This window comes from Echiichthys vipera, assembly GCF_963691815.1.
Source record: "Echiichthys vipera genome assembly, chromosome: 11".
Taxonomy (NCBI): Eukaryota; Metazoa; Chordata; class Actinopteri; order Perciformes; family Trachinidae; genus Echiichthys; species Echiichthys vipera.
In genome coordinates, this window is record NC_139836.1 from 15,785,957 (window position 1) to 15,804,779 (window position 18,823).

Below are 18,823 nucleotides of genomic sequence, written 5' to 3' on the forward strand. Positions count from 1 at the left end.
TTTGACACATAATCTAACATAAAAACTGCTGTGTGCAAATATGAAGTAAAGTCTCACATCTTAATGTGATTGGTGTTGCCTTCACACAGAGGTAGTGTATGCACATCCAAAAAACAAGTGCCTGATATAAGGTTAAACAGAGAAAGATATTTTAACATTTGATTCATTGTACAATAATATGTGACCAAACCTCCAATGGGGTAACTATTCCATTGCATGTGTGAACACACATTGTGTACTAGGTAGAGTGGTAGGAGTACTAAGATCCTTCAGTAAAAATATCATGTCATGCATTCAAAATACATTTGTAAAAGTACAAAAAGTGTTGGCATCAAAATGTACCAAAAATAAAAGCACTCATGCAGAATGACCACTTCGAGAATAAAATATATAATTGGATTAGAATCACTGATGAATTTAATGTGTTCATCAGTATCAAATTTGAATTACTTTATATACTGCTGGGTAGTTTGATATATAATAATATATCATAATCTATGAGTTTCTAGTATTTACTATTAATTATCTGAATTTGCAAAGTAACTAAAGTTATGAAACAAATGTAGTGGAGCAAAATGTAGAACATTAACCCCTGGGTTGTATTGGAGTACAGATGTACTTTGTTACTTTCCACCACTGACTAGGTATACACATTAATCCATATTAAGTAGGTCAGTATAAATGACAACAATTTGAAGGAAAAATTTGATTATGTCACTGTAATATATGTATTTTTGGCCCTAAAGTTAAATATCAATATCATAATTCCCCATAAGGGCCGGCCTTGCTGCTACATGTAGAGCCCTCTAAAAGTTGGTAGTTCTTGGTGAGGTTAGTGGTTAGTAAAGACACATTTTAGGTTTTGGAGTCTTATTGACAGCCATTGGCTTTTGGATCCTCAAGTTTTTGGTGATCCATAATCTTGATGTTCTTTTCAGCATTTTCAACGTTCCTCAACAAAGTCTCCAGCCTCCGCTTGATGTTCTTCTGGTCCTCCAGAGCACAGCTGATCACTATGGCCTGAAACTTCTGGTTGATGGGGACGGGCGGTGCCTCGGTCACACAGGCCGCGTGCAGCGCCAGCAGCTGCTGCCGGCCACTTTCCATGTCATCTAGTAACTTCTTCACTATTTCATCGATTGCAGATGTGGCCTTGCTCAGCGCCTCCTCCTGCTGGGCGCTTCTGATCGTGCCAACAGAGATCTCCACAGACAGCGTTCGGCCCATTAGACGGTTTGCAGTTAAACTTAACTCTTCTCTCTCCCCTAGAAAATACAAAACAAGGAAGAAATGATTGCTGCATCTTTAAAGAAGTATACAGTTGTGGTTGAACACCTTTACTGTGGCTCAGTGTCACCTCACAGCACAAAGATTCTGGTTTCAAAACCTGTTGTCTCTACTGTGTGGAGCTCCACCCTCCTCCCACCACCCAAAGACATACAGCTCAGATGAATGTTATTATACTAATGCATGGTGGATCTAGTCTAAATCTGATGCAATGTAATTCAACAGGATGGCCCTGTTACTGTATGAACTTCCACTTTTTAAAGTGTGTGCCAGGAAGGTGTGAAAACTCTGATTTGTGGGGTTTTTGTTTAGGACATTGTTTCTTTTTACACAGCTGACAAAACAAGACTTCAGTATATAATATTTTGCACATTTTGTTTAGCAGTCGAAAATAAAACAAATGCTTTACATTACAACAGCCCATTATGGCAGGGGTACTGCACATTAAACAGTGTTCATGAAATGTCCAACCCCCTGTTTTAAGCTATTGTGACTATTGATGTAAGGCTGGTGGATGTACTTAATGTGAGAAATGAGGAAAGTGAAGGTAAATGTAATGATGATCATTTGAATGCAAGTTTCCTGTCTTTGTGTATACTCTGTAATATCAAGCATGGGCGGAAAAACAAACCCAATGAACTTAGGTTCTCTCTTGGGTGGGGTGCAAAAACTATCATGTTGCCTTGTTCCTTATTAAATCCATTGAGGTTCTTGAACAACACCACCCAACAGTGTATCATTCAAAGCATAACCTCATTGGATCACAATGTTAGAGAAATCAAAGCAGCTGGAAGTACTTTACAGTCAACAAGGTGTATCAGGCCCTGTAATAGTATAGTGATAGTAATTTTTAAATGTAAAGTCAATGTTAAAACACACACACACACACACAGACACACACAGAGTAAAGCTGTCTGTGTCTCACCGGCAGAGATGTTTCGCAGTTCCTGGCCGTTCTGTATGGTCTGGATCATTTCCAGGATGCACTCCCTTTCCTGCAGCATGGCCGATGCTTCTTCGCGTAAACTCTCCACCCTGACAGACACAGTAAGACAAGCTACATGTCCACAGACATCCAGTTCAAACCACACCCTGTCTCTGGAAAAATAACGGGCTGTTGTAAAGGGATAGGAATAATAATAACCATCTGAACATTATAATCAGTCCTCACACAGTATAAGAGTGTTGTTGTATTCTATTTTTACACACCCTTTGAATTAGACACAATCGGCTGCATCCGCTCTCTTCTGGCAAGGATTACATGTCTGTATTATATTAATAACATATGCGGGGAGTAATGACAGAAATGCCTTAAACTGCCCGTCAAACGCACATGGCACGGCCTAACTTTACCTCATTTCCAGCTGATCCAAACTTTCCAGGAGTTGTCCGGAGCGATCTGCCATGGACAGCGTCCTGCTGAACTTACTGCACACAGCATCGTTCATTTTCGCCTGTATTTTGGCTTGAGCCATGATGGTGAATGATGATTATGATTATGATTATTATGATCCGCCCCGGAGAGAGATCCTGTGCGCGGTACACACTCTGAGCTGTCCAGCTGACTGCAGCAGCGCCCCAGGGAGAACATTTCCTAACATGGGCTGCAACTTCCTCCACTAAGTCCTCCCAGAAGCTTCCAGGGGAGCGCAGAACTGGTACCCAACATCAGGTTCGAGGACCCCGACAGGTCCCTGAGAAGCTCCAGCAAGTCCCCTGAAGCTGCAATTTCTTTCCCTACACATTTTCAGATGTGTAAAAATATATATATTCTATATTAACACATTTTTGTAGGTCTGGTTCTCTGTGCCTAAAGTTTTAGAAAATGAGTACTCGTTTTTAGAATTAAGGGAACCCTGGCTCAGAGTGGACTTGGTTTTCATTTTAACTGGTTAATATTTAACACAAAGAAAACAATTGAAGGGTAAAAGAACCTGGCATGAGGGCAACATGTGTGTGTTGTTTGATGTACTGTATATGTGGGCATGTAGCCAAGTGTTAATCCTGGTGAATGTTTCAGGGCATAGAAGTCTTTAGTGCTAACGGAACTGCAGATGGGCGGCCTAAAATTTGGTTTTAGGGCTTAATATTCTCAGCACTTTAATCTACTCTGGAAACATTTTAGTGATATTGACTTCTATCAGACTGTTATAAAGGATTGTATATTTTACGTATACTTTAATCAGTGTTCCACCTGCCATGTTCTACACGACCTGCCAAAGGCTCTGTGGATGAATGTCTTTACATCTAAATGAGAATTAGGACTTTCCTCAACACATTCTATGAGATACAATTTCCCCTCTGACATTAGAGAGCAGCTGCCAAATTCTACAACTTGTTCCATGAAGTATATAAACAATCAGCACTCACTCACTAGGCTATAATCAAACTATGTACAAGAAATAGACAAGTGACTAAGAAGATGTGAAGAAAATAAGCAAATGAAACCTATTTTTGAAATATAGTATGTATATCAAAATTACGAAGGCAGCAACATAACATGCATCTGAATGCCATTTTGTAGTGCAAATCCACTTTTAAAAAGGACATATTTAGTCACCTCCTTAAACAGGATGTAGTTTCCACTTCATTTTGGAGGAATGGTCTAATATCCTGTCATAAAAAGATTCTTTAAGACAGCACTTCTGGAAAGAGTGAAACTTTTCCACACACAAATGTTGACTCTGCTACTTTTGGTGCATACAATACACTGGATTTCAAGTCTGCAGTTGGAGATACATTTAGCACTGTGGTCACAAGTTCAGCTTTGGCATTTCGCAGTGTCATCGATACCATCTATAGCACGTGTGGACAAACCAAAGTGTCACAACGGAGGACATAAATCCAGTCACAAACAAACCTTGTGCCGACTGCAGTATGATCTGGGTGGTTCCCTGTGATGTGAAAGTCCAATATAGATTTTTTTTATTATGTATTCATAAATTACAATAATTAAAAACCCAAAAATAGTGAAATAGCAACTGATATTTATTTAATAGATTCTGAACACAAATACCTGGTACAAAACATGTACACATGTGTCACAAAACTCATCACATCATGTCCTTAGAACTCCAGGAGACTTCTTTTAAGAGCTTCTTCCAACTCTGTAAAAAACAACAACCACAGAATTTAAGTAATCAAATTACACTTTTTCCAAGTGAAACATTGCAAACCACAACACCATAACTATGCTAGAAAAAAGTATATTAAGCAAATAATTGTGTGATTCTCTTTTTTTGTCTCCATACTATCACATTTATGTTTGTCAGTTTTAGTGTTTTAGTATTTTTTAAAGACCTTCATTAACCAATTAACCATTACCATTACACAAGCCTATTGGGTTGTTAAATGTATATCCACATAAAGCTCTCACAATCACATAAATGTTGCCACTGCAACAAACTTGCATGGCCAGACCTCACCACAGTGCTCTGTCAGTGCTGGAGTACGGTCTGGCTACACTGGTTTATCATTCAGAAAAAGGGGGAAAACGCTCTCGCTTGTTTTTATTTCATTAAAACTTTAAAAAAAAAACAATTGTCTTGAGCCAAGCAGAAAGGATGCCCTCGCAAAACAGATAGCATATGTCAGGTTTTATCAGAGCACTGTACATCCGCTTAGCCAGGCTACCGTTGCAAAGACTAAAGGGGGCCTTCACATGATAACCTCTTTGCGCTGTGCTCCCTGTGACGTTGGGCAGAGCGACCAAGCGAGGCTATATCTACTGACTTTTGTTTTTTTACTTTCGGCTTAAACTTGACAAGCACCCACTACATATTGGATATTTGCATACATTTAATTGTCTCTGCATCAGTCGCATACAGGAAACACATACCTGCTGACTCTCTTTCTTCTGCATTAGAAGTCAATTCATGGTTCATCTCCTCATCCTCCGATTCATCTGTAATAGATCACACAATAAATGAGCAACCGATATATAAAAATCGGTATCAATTAAAATGGAAGATACCCAAACACCATTCCTTATAAATGTATATGTAAGGGCCTGTGTCCAAATAGCATTTATGGCTATATGTACTGTCTTCGGTTTATCCTTGACTTGTACATTCTGGACAATCGTAACCTGACCTAGCACTTTTTTTTTTTTTTAACTACCAGCGTAGCCTTGACAAGCACTGATTACATATTGGATATTTACATAAATTGAATTGTCTCTGCGTCAGCCGCATACAGGAAACACATACCTGCTGGCACTCTTTCTTCTTCTGCATTGAAAGACGATTCATGGTTCATCTCCTCATCCTCCGATTCATCTGTAATAGATCACACAATAAATGAGCAACCGATATATAAAAATCGGTATCAATTAAAAGGGAAGCTACCCAAACACCATTCCTTATAAATGTATATGTAAGGGCCTGTGTCCAAATAGCATTTTTTTTCCTGACAGAAAGGCACTGGCTTGTTCCCACAAATGCGCTTTTCTGTCAAAGTCTCCTGAACAGTCAACTTGCAGATGTAATGCAGTATGCCTAGTCTGACATTTATCAATCAGGGTTCCCACACAAACTTTTTCATAGACACAATTTTAAAACTTTTCAAGGACCCATACTAAATGACCATGACCATTCCCAACGTATATTATAAACAGGACTGTATAGTATACTTAACCCCAAGTGTGTATTGTACGAACATGTAACCACAACCATTTCCAGTCTCTAATAGCCCTGTTTATTGCTTACTTTCAGATGCTTCACTCTCTTTGTTGTCCTGATCCATGTTCAACAGCGTTTCATCTTCAATCTCTGAAATTACAAAAAGGTAACAGGATTAAATGCTGCAAGCAAACGAAGATAATAAATGTCAAAGATTGTGACTGATTTACCATTGGTGTCTGGTATCTGTATCTCCACAGCATTGACTACTTTCACAGTGGTGGGTTCTACTTTAATGCCTTTACGGCAGGTCCTGGAGCTCATGCAAGATTCCAGTGTACAGTGTTGGGAGTGATAGTGTTTATGGAAACTTGGTACATCCGTGAAAAACTCATGGCAAGCTTTGCATTCTACATCAAATGTCTTGTCCAGGTTTAAGGCTGCGTGCTTTGTGTGGACGTGAGTCTTTATCTGTACAAAGGAAGGCACAGACACCCCGCAAGGAGCGCACACATACTGACATTTTCCTTCATTGGACAGATTCCTCATGCATTGTGTATATGTAGTTTTCCTCTCCGCTTTGCTCTTTTCTGAACCCATGCATGGGCATGTTAACAGACTGGTGCTTTCAGCAACAGCAGGCTGAACAACTTCAACATCATCCATAAAGTAGAAGTCCCTACTGTGAAGACTCTTGTAGTGCTCCAAGAACTCGTCCTCAGAATAAAACTGCATGCTGTTGCAGAGGCCGCAGAAGTGGAAGCTCTGTATCTGCCCGTTGTGTTCATTCATACAGTGTCTCCGTACAGTGGACTCTTTAAAAAACTTCTGGGGGCAGTGTCCACAGAGGAATCTCTGAAAGCTGTGACTGCTCATGTCACTACAGTGTTTGCGGACGGCCTGCTCTGAGTCAAAGATGTCCTCGCACATCCTGCACATCCAAGTCCGCGCTGCTTTTAAACACGTCTCGACTGGGTTCTGCTGGACTGTGGACTTTGAGGATGAACGGAGGGCGACCTCGCTGCTGGTTGACGGCTTGGCATAGGTGACTGTGGTGAGCTCCTCTGGCACTTCCTGTTCAGTGTAGTAGTTGTGTCCGCTGTGAGCTTCTGACACGTGTGACAGGATATCTTCATACCGAGGCATTTCCACTTTGCACTTGCGGCAGTAGAAGAGGAAGTTGGAGAGATGAGCTCCCCCGTGAAAGCGACTCATATGCAGGCGGGTAATTGAGGACTCTCCCATGTGTTTGCCACACACACCACACTGATGGAAAATTTGGTTCACAGCCAAGAGATGCTTAATGGCTGTAGCCTCCTCTGAGAACTGTATACCACACTCGCAGAACCACGCTGTTACTGACTTTCTCGTAGTGCTGACAGCCACACTCAGTCTCTTACGTTTGGCTGAAAATTCTTCACATTCACTTCTAGTCTTGTTTAATTTTTGAAAAGGTGTTTCAAGGCCAGTGGACTGTCTTTTCCTGCGTGCGTCTCGAGCCGTCTCGGTGTGCTGAATTTCACTAAACCTGCAGTACTGAAGGAGGGCTTTCTCCATTGTTTGGTTGACCTCCACATCGTGCTGGGTCGATTCTTTGTGCCTCTCAATTTCAGCTTGGCTGAGGAAGATCTTACAGCAGAGGGAGCACTGCCCTCGCACTTGCAGCTGTTTCATTACCTGCACTATGGTTTTGTCAGCCTTGACCACCGCGCAGCCCTGTCTGCAGTGCACACTAAAAGAAAAAAATGGAAAAAGCAGAAGGGAAAATCAGTTCCACAAAACATCTGAAGAAAATATGTTATTGCTATATAAAAAGATTAGTAGTATTTATATAACACCTCAGCCTGCATTAAAGTATAAAAACACTCAGAACAAGCAAATGCACACAGCCCGTATTCAGAAAGGTGCTAAAATGGAGCATTTTATACAGAGTGAATGCAGGTATTTTTAGATTGACAGTATGAAAAAAATAGTGTTTATGAGCATGTTCTAATAGAAACCCAAAATACAAGTATGTACCTGAAACTTGGCATAATATGGGTCCTTCAATACGTGCACATGTACTGAATAAATCCCATTTAAACTTACTTAAAGTGAGCTTGAGCTGCCTGATGTGAGATCAGTACTTTGTGACACAAAGAGCATCGGACATTGAACGTTGCATCCTTGCACAAAGTGATGAGACGATTCTTAATGTATTGTGAGACAGGAACTGGCCGTGGTCTTTCTCTGGTTTCTTTAACAAGAGGAGAAAAGTAAAAAGGAACACTTAATCTTTCATATCTAATACCTCAACACTCAAATAAGCCTAAAACAACAAGAGAGATTTAAGATTTGAATATATAGGTGTTAATGACGATGTATAGAAAATAAAAACATTAAATAAAACTTACCACTCATGGCGAGTGACTCTGTGAAGTGGTTTTTGGCTGACATGTGCTGAAGACACTCATCTCGGAGATTAAAGAGGCAGTAGCAGGCAGGGCAGGCAAAACACACAATTCTCTGATATGTCTGAGTGATGCTGTGGCCATCAGCGGTAGATGAGGACACCTAGTGATCAAAGCATGTTTCTCCTTAAAATAACTGTCATGCTTATGTAGATGGTTATCAAATACTGATTGAAACATTAACGAATCATTCAAATAGCAGGAGTCTTTCATAGCACAGTCAGAAAAGTGTATAAACCTTAGACTCGAGATGTTTCCTCCATGCTTCTTCAGTCGGAAAATGTTGACCACAGGCAACACAGGCAAAGAGCTCAGGTGGACATCCTTTAAGATTGATGGTTGGGTCACAAGGGGAGTGATCAAACCTACATACAAGATATTTCATTGCAAAATATGCCATATTTGTAGTCAGGGAAATGTTTCAAAGAGTGTTACACCTACGTTGAAATGAACAGAAAATTATTACCTTTTTAAGTGGCCTTCAAGGAGGGATTTATTGTCATAAACTCGACCACAGTTGACCACTGGACACGTGTGTCTAGAACTATTTCCTGGGAAAGAAGCAGGTCTTTGCCTTCTTCCAAAATTAGAAGTGATCACCCCAGGTCGAACACCTAAATAAACACAAATGGTACAGTATGATAAGTTGACAACTCTTCCAACATGTAGTATTGCTGCAAAAGGGTGCCCTGTTATTGACACCCCTATAACTCTTAAGACAAAATTACATTTCAATCATGCCTGTGAAGAAAGTGGATCATTTCAGCAACACAAAATAGTATACTGGTTAATATACCAAACAGTACATGACAGGAACAGGCTTTTAAAGTTGTTGAACTGGCTTGAATCAATACCAACACTGACAGATTTACAAGTGACAAAGTCAGAGATTTTGCAACAGATTTCCCATCAAAATTAAAAATGTACCTGGCATCTTTAACCACATGTCTACACAGTGCTTTGCTTCCCGATTCATTCCATTTGTAGAGCTAAAAGCCAGCTCCTGCTTTCCATGAGCTCTTTGTAAGATTTGCTTCTCCTGAAAAAGAAGCATACAGAGATGAAAGATAATGGAACATATTCTGCAGCTTTTTACTTATCTTGTATGACAGATAATAGATGCAAGTAGAAACCTACAGGCACTGTTCCCTAAATCCCAAATTGTATGATGCTGTATGACGCGAGTACACCACTGTTTTTCATTCTACAGTACCCACAAGGTGGCACTGTTGCTTCTATGACTGACCTTAATTGACCCGAGAAAGAAATACAGCACAAAAAAGAACATTTCTACTGAGCATTTAAATTGACATTTACTCCAGAAAATGTTGGATATAGAGTTATTAATGAAGTTCTTCGAGCAGTCAAGCTAAAAACAATGCTTTGCTTCGCTTTCCTCTGATAAAGATACGAACACATTTCTTATAAATAAAATGTGTATTTATAATACTGCACCACTTTTTATCTCTTCCAGCAGCCGTAATGTGATTTGCCACGCTGGATAAATGGGAAAGTTTGGATGGATACATGAGTGGAATACAGTTATTATCTTAGGATTATTACATTCAATTTTAAAATGGGAACTATAAAGTATTAATTGAAAACTTTTTTTTGCCCTTTCATACCATTTTGGGTTTTTCTTTTGGAAAAAAATATGAATAAAAACCAATAATCTAATGTAGACCAAAATGTTATAGCTCAATTACAGTCAAATAAGCAAAACATTTATTTTGAAGCAAACTTACCTTGAATGCTCTACATTTATCTAATCTTTCTTTTTTCTCTTGGGCCACCTGGTGTGCTAGTTTGTCCAATGTAGAGGTAACATGTGCTTTATGGCGGGTGATTTTATCTTCAATCTGCAGAGAATAAAAGGGCACAACAACTTAAAACTCTAGACAGATACTATTCAATAAAAAAAAACTGGTTCTATTCAGCAACTCACCTCCTGCTCGCCTGTCAATGATGAACAGGCCTCATCATCACTATCACTCAGCAGATCAATACATTCTGATATTCTTCTGACAGAGCCCTCCTGAAGCAAGTGCAAGACACCATGTAATTTAGAGGTGATCTATGTCTGAATCATGGCTACAATAATACCATATATGGAGCGGCAGGTTATGGTGTTCAGTTAATCAAATATGATGAACAAAGTAAAGTGGCAGGCTGGCAATCAGGCTATAATTATAATAATTATTATTCCTGTCAATGACAAGAGACAGAAAGTAAGCGAATGATATTTTTTAGTAAGCCTTTGAACCTACTGATTTTAATAGAAAATAAAGTGTACATGTGACTTACTGATACAAACTCCACTTCTTCCACCTCATCATCATCATCATCATCTGCTTGAGTTGGGGAAGACATTTGTCTGAGGAAAAACAAAATAATGTAACTTTTGAAGCGACAGCCCGCCAACTTTGAACATGCATGAAAGGGGAGTGGATTTGTAACTAGCTAGCTAACCAAAGCCAGATAATTGTGTCAGTAGTACAACTGGAGCTTAGCTTTGGACTTGCTGACTCAAGATCAGGACATAAATCTGTAGAATACACCTGTTAACAGTTAAAATTATGGTTTAGCCAACCATGAACAGAACAGAACGAAAATACTATCTGTTATTTACAGTCATAGTTGCAACTATGATGAGTGAACTGCATCATCGGGACAGCTGGCTGCCCGAGTACAGTTCTCATATGCAGCAGACATTGCTAGCAGAGGTTTCAGCAGGCAACTGCTTGGGGCCCCGGGGCCAGTAAACTACAGCAGTGGCGATGCACAATGCTTGCAATGATATTAGGAGCCATGATCACCCTAAGGGGGCCCCCACCTGGCTCAACCCAAGTTTTTAACATTCTGGTTTTGTTGTTTTTTTTATATTATGTGAGAATTACAAGTTTTTTTTATGTTTATATTTTGAAAATAAGTATGTTAACTTAAATGTGCACTTGTGCACATTTTTGGTTCTGTCAGGTTATTTATAGAAACTAATGGTGATGAACACTGGTTCTGTGAATTTTTGCCTAGGGTTGTAGGTATATCGCCTCTGGTTGATATAGTAACAGTTTCTCAAAAGGATAAATATTAAAATATTGTAAAATAAATCGGAGGACAGTAATTAGCCTATGTTATTATTAGCCTATCCTCAGCAACAGTTCAGGTAAAGTTACGAAGGGACGACCCCCACTGATGGGTGGCGTTGTTGTTGTCATTGTAGTACCACCCCCGGCCACTGAGCGCGCGAGCTGCTGCACTGCACTCCAACCGTAGAGCGAGGAAGACGTTGCGCGCCACAGCTAGCTGCACACACATCAATGAAAGTTGTACTTCTCAAACTCACACACATTGGTCATTGATGTTAAGTACCCCACTTATCTTCTAGTGTGTTTTTATTATCAATTAACTCCTGTTCAGCAACTTTATTGGTATCGAAATCTTAAGAATGGGTGCTTCACTAACGGCAGTCCAGCGTCCAGGCCATGGACATATCTGGGTAAGCTAACGGTAGCTCTCTGGCGCTTGCAACGTCGTAACCCCGCTTAACTTATACAAGGCAAGCACGCTTAAGTTCGACGACATGTGGTTGCGATTCACAGAAGAATGAAGTTGAACGCCACATTACCTACTGGTTATTCTTTCTGTTAGCTCCTCAGTTGACAGATTGGTAGCTGGCTACACCGTCTCAAATCAAGGTAAACGCAGCTCGTCTGCCGGGAACGTCACATGGAAGTGAAGCGCTCCTTTTGTAAGGAGGAGCGTGCCGTGCGGACGGGGTTACCGGTGGATGAGAGAGAAAACACGCGGGAACAAACTCCGCCCGTCTGTTCTTTTCTTGTCCGGATCGAAGTGTGAAGCTATCACCAACTTTCATTCTATTAATATTATAGTTCTGAATAACTAAATAGCTAACTATTTCAAGTACCAGAGGTCTCACTGCAGGGGATCCGCCAAATAGTTTGATAATCTTGCCAACGTTTTGTTTTGTTTTGTTTTTATGAGCAAAGATAGATTTGTGAAAAAATAAATAAATACATTTATACTACCTTGATGATAGGCCTACAGGCTTACAGGCAAGGCAGCCATGCACAGATAAAACTGAGCTGAAGGATTCAATGTCCCTTCCAATAAAATGCACCGTATTACAATAAATAAAACGGCATATGCAATACAGTGTGTAAAATTGTTGCAGATAACACATGTTGACATACTCGAGATTAACCACACATGGAAATTAACAATACAAAGTTAATTTATTTATAATTTTACAACACAGTGTTACACAATAAAATGCAAGTTAGCCTCTTCAGCTACACACATAGAAAATGACACAAACTGAACATTTACTCAATGTTGTCATGTACAGTAGGATTCTATATACCATTTACCACATCTCATTTAAATACGAATATGCTTACCTAAGGACTTATTCCTATTTTTTATTGCCTGTATGCAAGTGTAGCTTGTGGGAATAGAATACACACTTAATACTGTGAAGTCAGTATATATTCCACTAATGTGTAGGCCTATGTAACATGAAAAAATCTATCTTTTTTCAATAGGATATATTGACACATGCAATGTATGATATATATTGTTGTTGTTTTTTAACACTAGATGAATATGGCGGAAACAATAGCCTGACTTGCATACTGTGTGTAACATACTATAACCATGTCAGTGTCAATTTCAGCAAAATGGCTCTTTAAAAATTGCAAATAAAACGTTTTTGTCTCTCACTTTGCATGCCTGACTCTTTCATCTGAATGAAGAAAAACGCTCTAAATGGTATAAAAAAAATTACATAACCCATGTTGGATTATGATTAGAGTTGGTTCCTATTTTCTCCCTAATCCTGATAGTGTCTGTTCATAGCACCTGCCTCTTTCCACGGCCTGTCAGTACAACAGAGTACACATTTCACTAACCCTATACAGCAACATATACTGAAAATAAACTAGATGTTGTATTGCCGATAATAACATTTGCAATAACATTGTATACATGCCTATATCACAGGATACAAATGCTAAATATGTTCCCTATAAACTACCATGTAACTATTGGTCTTCACAGACAAACAGGGCTGTATTAGTCTTATTACACTTGTTGTTATTAATATGACAACATTATCCTTTTGGGCAGCCGACTCTGCAGCAGATTACTGCGATGCTCAGCTGAATCTGCTGACTCTCCCTACCCCTGGTAGAAAAAAATAAATAAATAAAACTTGCGCCTCTGCTGAGTCATGCATTGTACCTCGCAATAATGATATCAATAGTCGGGGCTGTCTACTTTGAACCTGTACGCTTTGCGCGGTTTGCTCTGCGATGCTTCACGTGTGTCAGTCGGTGTCTTTATTCTCATCTTGAGCTTTCAGCGACACATCGGCCGGAGAGGAGCCTGCTGTCTGAGGCTGCGGGGTCTGTCCTACATCTCGCCTTATGATGATTGCTGCGGCGTTTTTGGTCCTTCTAAGGCCGTACAGCATTCAATGTGTGCTGCTGCTTCTGTTGCTTTTGCTCGGGACTATAGCGACAATTTTGTTTTTCTGCTGCTGGCACCGCAGGCTTCGTAATGGAAAACATCCAATAAAATCAGTGCTCTCCGGACGCACCAAGAGCCGCGGTGAGTATAGCGCAGGCCAGCCGCATCTCTCCTCATCATGACAGCTCATGTCTGTACACTGCATGTTCTGGATATGTTTCATATTGTCTGTTTTATCTCTGCTAGCGGTAAAGTCATATCTGCGGTATGGTCTGTAGGATAAAACATTGCCTACTCATATCGGCGTTAATAGACACTGAGGGTATTATTTGCTTAGCCTATCTGGAATTACTGTTCATTAGAAAAAGACCATAGTTGATATGTGACATGTCTGCTTGATAGCAAATGTTAGATCATCATATCTCATTCTAACACTCTTATCTGTCCTGTAGTTGGCCTCCGAACACATCATTTTCGATCCGAGGTAGGATGAACTTTTTTAATTATGGGTTTGAGTCGGTCCCCTGTGATATGTGACAGCTAGGAGACACCAGGAGTTATTGTGTGGAAGTCTTATGTAAACTATGAGCTCTAAAAAAAATGATATAAGGAATGCTTCACCCAAAAGCATGTTTTCTTTGGAGTTTTACAGAACTGCGTGACTATTTTTAGGACTACGATGCAGTGCGCATGTGTTATCAATAAATAATGTAGGTGATGTTGCAGTTTCATTCTATAGGGGGGGTTGAAACTGTACAGTGTATTCTTAGAAACACATATTTAAACTGATGTAAAAGAGCCAATAGAGACCAGCTCTATTCTACGATTGTGCAGAAGCTATGTCATCATGTTTGATGCTTCGTCAAGTAGAGTTTAAGTCTCTGTTTCCGTTTTACGCACTTTGCTTTCAAAATAAAGCTACGAAAATGGAAGTCATCTAAATGAACGGGGGGAAAAAGCTTAAAACCACAACCGCCGCAAACGCCATTTTAGAATAAAAAATGCCTTATTATGGCAAAATCTGTCTTAGTAGAAATCATTTCTGTATGGCAGTTGATCGTCCTTGCATTGTCAATGGAACATATTTCCTTCAAACCAAAACTACAAAGGGGTTGGTCAAATCTAATTGTGACACAGCTCAGTAAACTTTTAGCAAACCAATTATTTATAAGCATATACGTTTTATTTCTGTAGATTACATTTGTACTTAATATACAGAGACCTACAAATAAACCTTTAGTGTTTTGTGGCTCTATGTGGATTAGAAGTTCCATACGCAAAAGCTTCAAAAGCTTGCCTTTCTTTTGCAGGTAGCCTTATTGAATGCTATGTTATTGAACCACAGGACAATGAATCCCTGCTGGCTCAGTATGTAGCTGGTAGGGATTCAGTGTCATGTTCAAGGGCACAACAGTTGCTTAGTGTTATTGTTGAAGAAAGCTCTCCCTGATCATTCCCTTCAAAATATTAGCTCAAACAATAAACATCTGTGGAAGAGAAATAAATGGTCTAGCAAAGAAAACAATAGATACAAACTCCAAATTGATACATTTGCTCTTCCTTCTCCTGTGGTGATTGGTGTTGCTGAATCATCTCTCTCTGAAAATTCTGACTCTGAAATCTAGGTCATACACCACAACAGTGCCTCCCTGGCTGCAGGAACCTGAATGCAATCACAGTTACTATTCATATTATGATGAGCGCTTATGATTTCTCTTGCCACGTCTGCTGAAAGTAGAATCTGTTGCCAGCTAAACATTTGCCCATGTCTCTAGGGCTTCAGGCACAGTCCACGTCACGCAAGAAGGAGCATACATGCTCGAGCGACAGAGGAAAAACCCAATCTGGTCGAGATCCCTGAGAGTGAACCTGATTCATCATCGACTCTCAGAAAACGCAAAGTGAAGAAGAGAGTTCTGCCAGAATTCTACCAGTCAGTACAAGTCACTCCCACACGAAAACCTGTAGGTACCCCCCCCCCCCTTTAACTGTAAACATATTTAATTCTGATACCATTGTGTGCTTGCTCTTCTTCACATGGACACCACTGTGCCTCTGAACCTGGTAAGGATTCAGTAACTTGTTCAAGGACAAAGGGCAAGTGTTTGTCAAGCCTACAGGGTGTAAACTTTGAAGGATGCTCTTTTAAAGGTCCTATGAAATATTTACTTTGTTATTGTCATGTTACCCTGTATCGCTGTGTGTATTGTTTAGTTATAGATCATAAGATGAAAAAACGTGGATAAAAAATAGTTTTATCATAGTCAATCTCCTCCAACATAAGGTTTAACAAAAAGGGAAAAAAAAGATCTCAAAGTAATTTCAAGGGGCATTCAAATGTAGGTGCTATATAACTTAACATGGAAAATTCAACATTTGTCTTATAGTTAATGTAATTTGACTTTAAATATTATATTTTAAAGAAATGTTGTTGATCACCAAATTAAACCATGATCTATCTAATACAAAGTTTTATATTCAAATTGGGTCCCCATACATATGCAATTTCTAAAGTGTGTGTTGTGTTAAAAAAGGTGTGATGGATATCTTATATCAGTAAATCACAGCACACTTAAGTCATTTGAAGATCATTAATCTAGTCTTTAAATCAAGTTGGCCGTTAAGTATTATCCATCGGGTGTCCAAAAACATATCTGACAGATTTGACTGATTTCCAGTTTGAATTTAAATGATAATCCAATCCAATAATGAATTTTGTCCTAGTCATTTTAGTTGACATCTAAGAATGTTTTTCGTGTTCCAGAGACAAGAATCCAGATCCCACATCACTGAGTCTGTGTCTGATCTTGAATGTCATGTATTGATGTCCAAAGGGCTTTAGCTGTTACAGTTGTATAAGCATTTAATTTAGAACAAGACTTTACATGTCAATCATGTTTGAACTGACTGAATAATTGATCTGTGTGAAGCTATCGCAACTCCAGCTCCCATTAGTTGTGTTGCAACAGTTTTGTGCTTTCACCTAATGACGTTGTCAAAAAACAACACACATCACTTTTACATCAACAGTTGTTCGGATGTCTCTCAATCAAGTATTTTGTTGCCAAGAGTAAATCAAAATCCACTTTTCCTTTGAATTGTATTGATAAATCTTTTATGCAGGTGAAATACTTCAGCTGGCAGTGAGCAGAAGGCTCAAGAGTTTAACATGTTACTTGAACCACGACAAGAATAGCAATTTGAAGATTTATAATCACGAGAGCTCCAAGACGTGCTGTAAGTGAGCCGACTTTAATATATATTAGTCCTTCATAAACTATTGCAGGATCAACTCACCATTCATTATTCACGATATATTAACACAAGTGTAGCCAACACTAAACTGTGCAAAAATGAATACTTCAGAATGTTTGCCTTGTCTTTGTAAAACCGTATTTTGTGTTTTTAACTGATAATCTCTTTGAATGACCCTGACGATTTTAAAGGAACTACTGCCTTCTTCACATATTCTTTTTTTTTTTTATCACAGCAGGTCATACAGCTGCAGTCCTGTTTTTCTTTTAAGTACATCACTAAAACAGAGTGTGCGACACTGATAAATCTGGTCATGAATGGAATATTTTGTAAAAGCGTCTGGATGTGTGAGTCTGAATGTGACTTTTATTGAATAAGAACTGCTCATTTAGCAAATAGGTTTCGAGTGTTCTGTCAGGGCTTAACCAAAATACTTTCTTTTGCCTGATGGATACCCTGTAGCAAGAAATATTAACAGAAAAATAAAGAATATAGATTTCTCATGGAGAGGATAGGCTTTTATAGGATGAAGTGATGGGAGTGAGGACCTCTAATCCTTCAACTATTCTTAACCCTGTACATTTGCTCCTTATCTAGACAGTGAAAACTGACTCAGGAGAACATATGCTTATTCCTATAGCAGCCCAACTAATATTATTTCATAATAGTGAGCATTAACTTTCTTCAAATCGTGTAGATTTTTCCTTTTACTGGTAAGAATTATGAATAAGCAGAAAGCTGATAAAAATGGCCACACTAAGCTGCCTTTTCAGCACTGACTTTTATCCTGATGAAAGGTGATGCAATCATGACAACACTGCTAATATTAACACCATATTGCTTTTATCAGCTCTGACCCTGCACCCAGAACAGATTCTAACCACTACTGCTGTTCAAAAATAGAAATGATTTTCTGTACCCCTGTAGAAACACAAAAGCTTTCAAGTCCACATATACATTTGATGTGCTATAGCTCCAACTTTTACCTTTTAATGACATCAAGGCAATCATTCCTTCATGTGCACAAATGAGCACTGAAGTCTTCAGGATCGTGGCAGTCTGCTAGGTTGCATTTCCCCTCTAAGTACTGTTTTATCATTAAGCAAATGAAGTATCATCAGACAGGTATTTTGTGCCCCACCCCTCTCCTTCCCCATTAAGTTGTGTTTACCTGTGTGTTGCTCAATCCCAGGTGTGTCAGGGTGCAGCAGGACATTGCAACACAAAGTCATCCTTTTCTAATTTTCTATATGCAAATTATAGTAAGAATAAAAAGCCTGCAAAGATTCAAGAAATGATATCCCCCAGAAGGATGCATTTAATGGTTTAAAGATTAATTCGATTTTGGTTAAGTGGGTTTAAATTTAAACCCGGTTAAACCAAGTGCAATCCTTTTTTGTGCTCCCTTGGTCCTCTCCATACTCTCAGTTAATTAGCTCAACATATGTGAAAGCTTTCACTGCACCCTGTGTTGTGAACACCCCCATCTACATGCAATTATGTAATTGTGTCCAAAGTCCTCTCAGCAGTCTAGTTCTTTGGATCAAATATGCATCTGTTATGAAGCCCTTGTCGTGATATGGTAGGCTGTGGTAGTAGCCCATGTCCTCTCATTACCAGCGCTTTTGATGTATTTTGGAGCCACCCAGCACCTTTGTGCAGGGATGGCGCTCTAACACCCCCGCCGCTGTTGGAGCTGCTGCTGTTGCTGTTGGCTGCCGGGTA

General features: G+C 39.3%; 2 protein-coding genes across 4 annotated transcripts; both read right to left on the reverse strand.

Moving 5' to 3' along the window:
- Window positions 1–34: 34 nt before the first annotated feature.
- On the reverse strand, window positions 35–2,835 carry bag2 (BCL2 associated athanogene 2). The gene is made up of 3 exons (XM_083923490.1): window positions 2,641–2,835; window positions 2,213–2,322; window positions 35–1,265 (listed from the first exon to the last, which is right to left on the reverse strand). The coding sequence occupies exons 1-3, from the start codon at window positions 2,760–2,762 to the stop codon at window positions 871–873; spliced, it is 627 nt and encodes a 208-aa protein (XP_083779616.1). The 5' UTR covers window positions 2,763–2,835; the 3' UTR covers window positions 35–870.
- Window positions 2,836–4,261: 1,426 nt separating this feature from the next.
- znf451 (zinc finger protein 451) lies at window positions 4,262–18,179 on the reverse strand. Of its 3 annotated transcripts, none has more exons than XM_083922831.1 (14): window positions 18,085–18,179; window positions 10,661–10,730; window positions 10,302–10,391; window positions 10,102–10,215; window positions 9,284–9,395; window positions 8,823–8,970; window positions 8,595–8,721; window positions 8,300–8,459; window positions 7,995–8,142; window positions 6,137–7,638; window positions 5,994–6,056; window positions 5,496–5,564; window positions 5,126–5,191; window positions 4,262–4,394 (listed from the first exon to the last, which is right to left on the reverse strand). In XM_083922831.1, exons 2-14 carry the CDS (start codon window positions 10,724–10,726, stop codon window positions 4,354–4,356), a joined length of 2,706 nt encoding a protein of 901 aa, XP_083778957.1. In that variant the 5' UTR covers window positions 10,727–10,730; window positions 18,085–18,179; the 3' UTR covers window positions 4,262–4,353. The 3 variants fall into 3 exon arrangements, with proteins under 3 accessions (XP_083778957.1, XP_083778958.1, XP_083778959.1); XM_083922832.1 differs by lacking the exon at window positions 18,085–18,179 and adding an exon at window positions 11,986–11,994; XM_083922833.1 differs by lacking the exon at window positions 5,126–5,191 and having other exon boundaries at window positions 4,297–4,394.
- Window positions 18,180–18,823: the final 644 nt, after the last annotated feature.